Genomic DNA, 10,500 nt, shown 5'->3' with positions numbered 1-10,500 from the left:
CTCGCAGACCTCACAGAGGAGCTGTCCTCACCCGCCGCCATCGCCAGAACCGAGTGCAGTGGGGCAACCAGCACCTTCGCTGGACCGTCCGGAATCACTGGAGACACGTGTAGTTCAGCGACGAGTCCTACTTCCTGCTCCAGCGACATGATGGTCGGAGGAGGGTCTACCGGAGAGTAAACGAACGTTACGCGCCCAACTGTGTGGATGAGGCACCCGTTCATGGTGGTGGAGGCGTCATGGTGTGGGGGGCGATCAATACCGCTGGAAGGAGCACCCTGGTGCACGTCCAAGGGCGCATAACTGCCCAGCGATACGTGGAGGAAATTCTGCGCCCACACGCCCTTCCTCTTCTGGCTGACCAGGATGCCATATTCCAGCAGGACAACGCTCGCCCGCACACAGCACGACTCACCACCCAGTTCCTCACCGACCACCATGTCCAGGTGCTTCCCTGGCCATCCATGTCGCCAGACATGAACCCGATAGAACACCTCTGGGATGAATTGGACAGACGTGTGCGCAGGCGAGAAGAAGCGCCGGCAAATCACCGCGATCTATTGCAGGCACTTCAGGAGGAGTGGGACACCATCCCACAGCAAGATATCCGGCATCTGATCCAGTCCATGCCCAGAAGGTGCCGGGCAGTTGTTGCTGCTCAAGGCAGTCACACCCCCTACTGACTTGACAGCCTCGGCACCCAATCGTATTGATTGACTGATTGATTTGAAGATGCAAATGAACTGTGTGTGCATTCAACTGTGTCCATACCAAATTTCAAACAAATAATCTAAATATTGGATTTTCTGTTAATTTTTTCGAAAAATAAAACAAATTTGGCAAGTAGCAACTATGCGTTTCTTTTTTTGAACAGTATAGATTTGGCAACACATGTAACGTTGATGCAAGGGAGCTAACACCGCGGCTTTGTTGACATCCTCACTTTTTCAGAGGCTAGAACAAGCTGTAATGCATGTATTATGGTCCGCGCATGGTGACATATCGTCATTATATGGTCTTATGGTGCGTTTGACATCGATTGTGGGCAAACTACACTTTGTAAACACGGGAGTGCGTTAGTATGCCTTTAACTTGAGATGCTTTTCCAGTGGAAGAAAGTTAAGCATTTTTAATTTCATATCTGTTGAGGCATTATCCTTTACGATGAGTTTGGCCGAGCGACGATAGGAAGAGTCTAACTTTGTCAAGTGGACATCACTGCTGCCATCCCAGAGCGTCGAAACATAATTAATGTGAGGCATTACATGAGCATGGTGAAGCATTTCCAGAGTCCTTCTGTCCGTAAATTGCTTTAACTTGGATAGGAGGAAAACGTTCTTGCTACTTTCTTGCAGATATGCTGTAATTGTGCCTGCCACTTGAATTCACAATCAATAATTAATTACCCCTAAAACGCGATGCTGTTGAACTTGTTCAATTGATTGCGTACCAATAGTAAGATTTAGTTTGAGTGGAGAAATCTGGTGTTTTTGTCTGGTTGCAATTACCATACTTTTAGTTTTTATTGGATGGACAAGCATAGCATTAGCACTACACCAGTTATTTACATCGTTTAAAGCTGTTTGAAGGGAGGACTCTATTACTTGAACAGACTTTCCACTTGCATGAAGAGAAGAATTGTCAGAAAAAAATCCCTTTTTACATTACTATCAGAAATGTGCAGTGGCAGATCATTGATATACAGACAGAACAAGATCGGCCCAAGCACTGAACCCTGAGGCACCCCGCATTTCACAGTCTCCTCGTTAGATATTTTACAGTTTAGGGCAGTATATTGAGATCTGTCATGTAAATAGGAAGCAAAGAAGTTACACACTAAACTGTTTCTGACATACAACTGTAATTTCTTAAATAGAATTGAATGATCAACAAGATCAAACGCTTTTTTAAAGTCGAGAAACACAGCACCACTGACCACAGATCGGTTTGTTGCAGACAACCAGGTGTCGCATAGCGTGGTAAGGGCGCTGTGACAAGAGTGATTTGTTCGAAAACCAGACTGAAATTGATGGAAAAGGTTTCTGCTTTTTATGTACGCCAGCAAATGTTTGTGAATATGTTTTTCCAATGGTTTGGATAAAATGGGTAATAAGGAAATGGGTCGGATAAATTTCCGCCTTTATGGAGTGGAATTACTTTTGCTCTCTTTAACAAACTAGGTACAGTATTTTGCTTTATGCAGAGATTATACACATAGGTGAGTGGCTCCACAATATCTGGTAGAGCTAGTTTGGTCAAGTAAGGAGGAATCTTATCAGGACCCATGGACTTTTTATTCTCAAGGCCTTCTAGCACCTCATGCACTGCCATGTCTGGAATAGTAAAAAGATCGTCTGGTTTACATTTCTGATCACAAAAATCATGTAATTTTGAGAAAGAGACTTCAATGTGAGAATCAGGACTGTCGCATTTTGCAGATTCATTTAGCCTATTGGCAAGGGACAAAAAATGGTTATTAAAATCTTCAGGGGAGATGGTTGGGGCAGACCGATTTGAGTTCTGTTTAGATTTACCTAATATGTTATTAACAGCACGCCAAACAGTTGCAATGTCTTTCTTGTCCTCGATTAATGTATTAAAATAATTTGCTTTTGCTTGACGTGTTAATTCTGTCACTTTATTCCTTTGTTTCTTAAAATCAGACTTCATGTTGTTTGCTTTGTAAAAATCACGCCGGGACATGGCTTCTATAATCTGTTCTGTCAACCATGGGGGAAGAGATGGATATTTCACTCTGTGGTGACGTAGTGGGGCATGCTTATCCACTAGAGAGAGAGAGAGAGAGAGAGAGAGAGAGAGAGAGAGAGAGAGAGAGAGAGAGAGAGAGAGAGAGAGAGAGAGAGAGAGCTAGAGAAAGAGAGAGAGAGAGAGAGAGAGAGAGAGAGAGAGAGAGAGAGAGAGAGAGAGAGAGAGAGAGAGAGAGAGAAAAGTCTGAAGTCTGAATGTTTTAATGAGTAGGCCTTGGGCTTTCATGGAGATGAGCACATCTCAAGCACCAGCATACAAATGCACATAGTAAACGAAAACAAGAACATCCTACTCATTATATATAAATAAAGAGTGCCATACAGCCACACAGGTAAGCTTTAACGATGTGCAGCACGGCCCTAGGTCAGGATTGCTACAGTCTACAGTGGCATTATCCCACAGTTACATGTGGTGACATTGCTCAGATATGCCACCAAGCATCATTGTTCAAGGGTACAGCAAAGCCACTTGGTACGATTTCAGTGTGATAAACCCACCTATCGATGAGGGGAGGTACTACATCATAATGTCTGGACTGTTCCTTCAGACAGTGCAGGCACAAAGCGCTTTTGTTTCACACGATACCACAACGTAAGACGTGACCATCACGTGATACAAGACACGTGACTGTCAGTTGATCATCGCACTCTGACTGTGATATCTGAACCAGCTGGTCAGCACCCTGACTGTGATATCTGAACCAGCTGGTCAGCAACCTGGACTGTGATATCTGAACCAGTTGGTCAGCACCCTGACTGTGATATCTGAACCAGGTGGTCAGCACCCTGACTGTGATATCTGAACCAGTTGGTCAGCACCCTGGACTGTGATATCTGAACCAGCTGGTCAGCACTCTGACTGTGATATCTGAGCCAGCTGGTCAGCATCCTGACTGTGATATCTGAACCAGCTGGTCAGCACCCTGGACTGTGATATCTGAACCAGCTGGTCAGCACTCTGACTGTGATATCTGAACCAGTTGGTCAGCACCCCGGACTGTGATATCTGAACCAGCTGGTCAGCACCCTGACTGTGATATCTGAACCAGCTGGTCAACACCCTGGACTGTGATATCTGAACCAGCTGGTCAGCACCCTGACTGTGATATCTGAACCAGGTGGTCAGCACCCTGACTGTGATATCTGAACCAGTTGGTCAGCACCCTGACTGTGATATCTGAACCAGGTGGTCAGCACCCTGGACTGTGATATCTGAACCAGTTGGCCAGCACCCTGACTGTGATATCTGAACCAGTTGGTCAGCACCCTGACTGTGATATCTGAACCCAGCTGGTCAGCACCCTGGACTGTGATATCTGATCCAACTGGTGCTGACCCTGACATCTGAACCAGTTGGTCAGCACCCTGACTGTGATATCTGAACCAGTTGGTCAGCACCCTTACTGTGATATCTGAACCAGGTGGTCGGCACCCTGGACTGAGATATCTGAATCAGTTGGTCAGCACCCTGACTGTGATATCTGAACCAGTTGGTCAGCACCTTGGACTGTGATATCTGAACCAGTTGGTCAGCACCCTGACTGTGATATCTGAACCAGTTGGTCAGCACCCTGGACTGTGATATCTGAACCAGGTGGTCAGCACCCTGACTGTGATATCTGAACAAGGTGGTCAGCACCCTGACTGTGATATCTGAACCAGTTGGTCAGCACCCTGACTTAAATCCTGGCCGTCTTCAGTCTCTGGAAACATTTCACTCAACATCAGATTTTTCCTCAAGTTTATTACACAATCTGAAATGAGTCCTCATGGACGATAATCTTCGTACATTATTACAGACGCAAAATCTGGAGTTCACTCCAATAGTGACTGAAAGCGATGACATTAGTCCTACAGTAGACTGGGAGTTCAAAAATCCTGTGGGCATTGAATCTGAACAAAAAGTCATCCTCACCAAGTCTGAATGTTTCTTATTAATGGTAGTCAAGAGCGCGCGTTCCGAACTTCTTCCAACAAGACTGTGTGTTCCAAAATAAGTCACAGCCATAACTGAATGTTCCAAAATGTGCCATAGCCAAGGCTGAATGTTCCAAAATGTGCCATAGCCAAGTCTGAATGTTCCAAAATGTGCCATAGCCAAGTCTGAATGTTCCAAAATGTGTCATAGCTAAGTCTGAATGTTCTAAAATGTGTCATAGCTAAAACCTGAATGTTCCAAAATGTGCCATAGCCAAGTCTGAATGTTCCAAAATGTGTCATAGCTAAAACCTGAATGTTCCAAAATGTGTCACAGCCTAGACTGAATGTTCCAAAATGTGTCATAGCCCAAACTGAACATTCCAAAATGTGTCACATCCGAGGATGAATGTTCCAAAATGTGTCATAGCAACAACTGAATGTTCTATAATATGTCACAATAATATATATAGCCAAGGCTTAATGTTCCACAATGTGTCATCGCCAAAACTGAATGTTCCACGTGTCCTGACCAAGGCTGAAGGTTCAAATTGAGCTCTCGCCAAGATAGAGTACTGGGAGGTTGAAGTCAGCGGAGACTTATACGTCTGTGAGACCCGAAGTTGTTCTTGAACCTTTCCAGAACGACGGAGCCGTGTCGTCCACCAGGTGGCGCTTCCTGCAGGCCGCGGAACAGCAAGGGCACGGGGCTGCCCGGACTGCCTGGTGCCTCCATCCCCACACTCCCATCCTCCTCAACGTCGTCAGTCTTGAGGGCGGAGTTGTTGGTGCTGCCGAAGGTGTTCCTGCCCTCCTCCACATCTGCCATTGTCAGCTGATTGTCTGCCTCCTCAAAACAGCCCTGCGCCCCGCGGTAATACTGCACACACACACACAATCACACACACACACACACACACACACACACACACACACACACACACACACACACACACACACACACACACACACACACACACACACACACATGCTATCAGTCAACGTTTAACAAGACATTTTCCTGAAGGTTGCCTACCGATAATTTAATTTCAAGAAACAACTTTCGAATTAATAATACAATTTGGTACAGGAAGTCCATGCACTGCTAAAACCACCTCAGGACAGAATTGAACATCTGAGGCCATGGAAACAAAACGATCGGTTCCTATGCTAATAATAATGACAGCTTATGACTTGTCGTGCTTGATGAGAATGATGTAACGTCTTACCATGCCCACGGCCATCACAGTCCCCAGCAGCCCTCCCGCCACCACGTCCATCACGTGATGCATGTGGTCACTGACCCGCGTGGCGCTGCACCACACAGCGTACATCGTCAGCACCGCGTACAACGTCAGTCTCAAGACGGGGTAGTGACGCAGTATCAGTCTCTGCTCAAAGTACAACTGTCAACAAACAACAATAGAAGACAAGCCGAGTCAGCAGTGAGGTTGACGACTGTAAACACATATGAGTATGAGTTATAACTCATACTCAGAGTTTCTTTAGTTATCCACAGTAACCCTAAGTAGTTTTCAGATATGAAGGACATGTTTTATCAATCTACACTAATCGCCATAAAAAACTAAACACATACATTTAGCTGTAGAACTTTGTGATGCGGCCAGTTATAGTAAAACGAAGAATATTGCCAGAAAGGTAATTTATTCCCCTACCGTTCATCAATTGGTTTTTATGCAGTGTACCGGAGACCCAGGACACCCCCGAAAATCAGATTCGCAAAAGTAAATTTGCAGACACTAAAATACACAAAAAATAAAAATAAGCAAGCGTGACCCCGTTTTTGATCGCAAATTGAAGAACAACTCATTTTCTATCCACACAAACTAATTTGGTTCAGCTGTTGTGCCTAGCAGTGTTGTTTTGCCATGTGAAGAAGACAGGTGTCAGCCTCGTCAGAAGCCGTAAAAGGCCTGTTTTGGCGTCATTTCTTGTGTGCTATGTGGGTAAAAACCCTGTTCAGCGCAGCAGACTTAACTGGCACGTCACTCATAGCGATAAAAAGCGTGCCAGTTCAGTCTGCTGCGCTGGACAGGGTTTTGATGTTGGAAGACCTGTTTTTCGTAATTGTTGTTTCACGTTCACATTTCCATACCACCCAAGCGCGTTGTTGCTTTTGTACCAAAATTGATCCCTAATTGTAATATTTATTTGTGTTGAAGTGTGCAAAATGCTGAATTTTTGCAACTATACTGAAAAGAGTTATTAAAGTTTAATCAAACGTTTCTGAAAAGTTCCAGTACATCCAAAAAACTCATCAAAGCGCCATGATATTTTACACACTCTTTTGCAATTGTATTAACAATATTCGTGTCAAATTTAAAAGCAATACAACTAGCCATTACCAAACTACGTTGTTTTTTTACCCACATAGCACACACAAAATGACGCCAAAACAGGCCTTTTACGGCTTCTGACGAGGCTGACACCAGTCTTCTTCAAAATGGCAAAACATTACTGCTAGGCACAACAGCTGAACCAAATTAATTTGTGTGGGTAGAAAATGAGTTGTTCTTCAATTTGCTTATTTTGATTTTTTGTGTATTTTAATGTCTGCAAATTTACTTTTGCGAATTTGATTTTGGGGGGTGTCCTAGGTCTCCGGTACACTGCATAAAAACTAATTGATGAAAAATGAAAGTCTTTGTTTAAAACGGTAGGGGAATGAATTACCTTTCTGGCTATATACCTCGTTTTACTATAACTGGCCGCATCACAAAGTTCTACAGCTAAATGTATGAGTTTAGTTTTTTTAATGTCGATTAGTGTAGACTCCATGGTAACAATTATAGTTAGAGTACTAGTAAACGTGTTTCAGTTAGCCATCAAACTCTAACAGCACCCCCAGACCTGATCAAACTTAAGGGCTGTTTGTACAACCCTCAACCCTCGCACCCCCACCCCTCTTACCCCACACCCATCCCCTTTTACCCAGGGGAGCATAAGAGAGGTTACTGACCCATCCTGAACTCAGGTCAAAATGAGTTCGGCTCATTCTCTCCCTGACAGGATGCCTTGAGTTTCCGTGTCTGGCAAGGAAACCGATTTTTTAAAACATATTTAGAGCTTTTTGTAATGTATTATTGATATAAGCAGATTCGCGATCGTCGATAATGATTTTTCATGGTGTTGTGCAATTGTTAAATTACAAAGGAATTGATTTGTAAGACAGTTTCAAGGGAGCTATTTTTTCGCGGCTGTATTTACTGTGCAAACAACTCTAAATATGGCAAAAGTGTCACCTGATAATCAACCGTTTGGTTTCGGCGTTCGCTGAAGCAGACGATTTTTTCTGTAGTGATGCAACCATATATTACGGTCTCCTTCCGGCAGCAATCCCCAAATTTCGACTTGTTTTGACCTTAGAACGATGTCTTTATCATAACTGTGAAGAACAGAACGGAGATCACTATCGAAGTCGGCCAATCTGCAATCATTTTCGTCTCGCGAACACTGATCTCAAATTTAGATCAGTGCTCGCGAAAAAACATATGGGAGATAACTCTGTATTCCTAGTTTTTATAGATTCGCGTAGGACTGTCGCGTGCGGTCAGGGAGAGAATGAGCCGAACTCATTTTGACCCGAGCTCAGGATGGTTACTGACCAGGATGAAGACATAGGTAACTCACCACCATAAAGAGCGCCATATAGACAGAGCTGGCCGCGTGGCCTGACGGGAAGGACTTGTGTGCAGACTCCAGTAGTGAATAGTCAAACTCTGTGTTGGTGCAGTTGTAGTCAGAGACATAGCTGTACACGGGAAAAACAGACATTACACCTTAGCGTGCTGCAGTTGTAGACAGACATTACACCTCAACATGGTGCAGTTGTAGATAGACATTACACCTCAACATGGTGCAGTTGTAGACAGACATTACACCTCAACATGGTGCAGTTGTAGACTGACATTACACCTCAACATGGTGCAGTTGTAGACATACATTACATCTCAACATGGTGCAGTTGTAGACAGACATTACACCTCAACATGGTGCAGTTGTAGACACATATTACACCTCAACATGGTGCAGTTGTAGACAGACATTACACCTCAACATGGTGCAGTTGTAGACAGACATTACACCTCAACATGGTGCAGTTGTAGACTGACATTACACCTCAACATGGTGCAGTTGTAGACAGACATTACACCTCAACATGGTGCAGTTGTAGACAGACATTACACCTAAACATGGTGCAGTTGTAGACAGACATTACACCTAAACATGGTGCAGTTGTAGACAGACATTACACCTCAACATGGTGCAGTTGTAGACAGACATTACACCTAAACATGGTGCAGTTGTAGACAGACATTACACCTAAACATGGTGCAGTTGTAGACAGACATTACACCTCAACATGGTACAGTTGTAGACAGACATTACACCTCAACATGGTGCAGTTGTAGACAGACATTACACCTAAACATGGTGCAGTTGTAAACTGACATTACACCTCAACATGGTGCAGTTGTAGATAGACATACCACCTCAACATGCTACCCTTGTAGACAGACATTACACCTCAACATGGTGCAGTTGTAGTCAGACATTACACCTCAACATGGTACTGTTGTAGATAGACATAACACCTCAACATGGTACAGTTGTAGATAGACATAACACCTCAACATAGGGAAGTTATAGACAGACATTACACCTCATCATGTTGCAGTTGTAGACAGACACAATGCTGTTAACAAAACATGACACCTCAACACGTCGGCTCGGGGTAACCACAAGTTACAGAAATTAAAACCAACTAATTCACTAAGCAACAAATGAAACCAACCAGTCAAACAAGAACATAAGCAAGACCAACTATAACATTAACGACATCAACAAAAACAGTGGTAAAGGGCAGTTGGTGTCACGACCAGGCCCCTGTTGACCTACCCGTGACAGATGGACAGGTTGACGTTGGGCTTGCAGATGTGGATGAAGTGCGGGCGGAGCTGGCCCGTGGTCAGCTTGAGCAACACGACGGTCATGTTGAGCAGCAGGTAGCCAAAGAAGTAGATGAGGTAGGCGCCCACCACGGGCCACGGACCGCCAGGACGCTGCCCGGATTCTGACCCCCGCCACACACACACGCAAAACCACGCCCGTAACTCCACTGCCGCCATCTGCACATTAAATGGGCAAGTGTTTGGCTCAACGATGTGCAATGCACAGAGCAAAAGACCGAATGGCAGGGAAATACAACGAATGTACACGCCCACAAACACACACACACACATACACACACACACACACGCCCACATACACACACACACACACACACACACACACGCCACCACACACACACACACACACACATACACACACACCCACACACGCACGCCCACACTACACACACACACACACACACACACACACACACACACACACACACACACACACACACACGCCCACATACACATACACATATATCGGTATGTAAAGTAGAAGGGGGTGGGGGGGGGGGGGGGGGTAGGCGTGCTATGTAAGGCAGGGTGATCCTGTGTTTGGGAGGAGGGGAGTGTGCTCTGTAAGGCGGGGTTGAAAGGGAAGGTTATGTAAGCCGGGGAGGAGGGGGATTGCAAGGTAAGGCGGGGTCGGAGGCGGTGGGGGGATGCTATAAAAGGCAAGGGTGATGTTATGTAAGTCGGGGTGTGTGTGTGTGTGTCTGTATGTGTGCTTTGTAAGGCAAGGGTGATTATTTGTCAGGCGTTGGGGGAGGGGTTGGGTCACCATAGGGGGGCGGGGGCACACTCACGATACAAGCAAGAAGGACAGGGTCAGGATGACG

At 45.1% G+C, this 10,500-nt stretch overlaps 1 protein-coding gene across 5 annotated transcripts in view; it reads right to left on the bottom strand.

The window, feature by feature from the left end:
- Window positions 1-4,495: 4,495 nt before the first annotated feature.
- The window catches only part of LOC138966259 (phospholipid phosphatase 3-like), a 41,728-nt gene continuing 35,723 nt past the window's right edge, over window positions 4,496-10,500 (bottom strand). For 4 of the 5 annotated variants that reach the window (XM_070338400.1, XM_070338401.1, XM_070338402.1 and 1 more), the window contains 4 exons: window positions 9,606-9,835; window positions 8,337-8,457; window positions 5,915-6,091; window positions 4,496-5,565 (listed from right to left, as the gene is read on the bottom strand). In XM_070338400.1, the coding sequence (XP_070194501.1) occupies window positions 5,275-5,565; window positions 5,915-6,091; window positions 8,337-8,457; window positions 9,606-9,835 (819 nt within the window). In that variant the 3' untranslated portion in view covers window positions 4,496-5,274. The remainder of the gene's footprint in view (window positions 5,566-5,914; window positions 6,092-8,336; window positions 8,458-9,605; window positions 9,836-10,500) is intronic. The other variant, XR_011455653.1, reaches the window with a different exon arrangement.

The sequence above is a fragment of the Littorina saxatilis genome, linkage group LG5 (genome assembly GCF_037325665.1).
Source record: "Littorina saxatilis isolate snail1 linkage group LG5, US_GU_Lsax_2.0, whole genome shotgun sequence".
Lineage (NCBI taxonomy): Eukaryota > Metazoa > Mollusca > Gastropoda > Littorinimorpha > Littorinidae > Littorina > Littorina saxatilis.
This window is presented reverse-complemented; position numbering and strand designations above follow the sequence as displayed.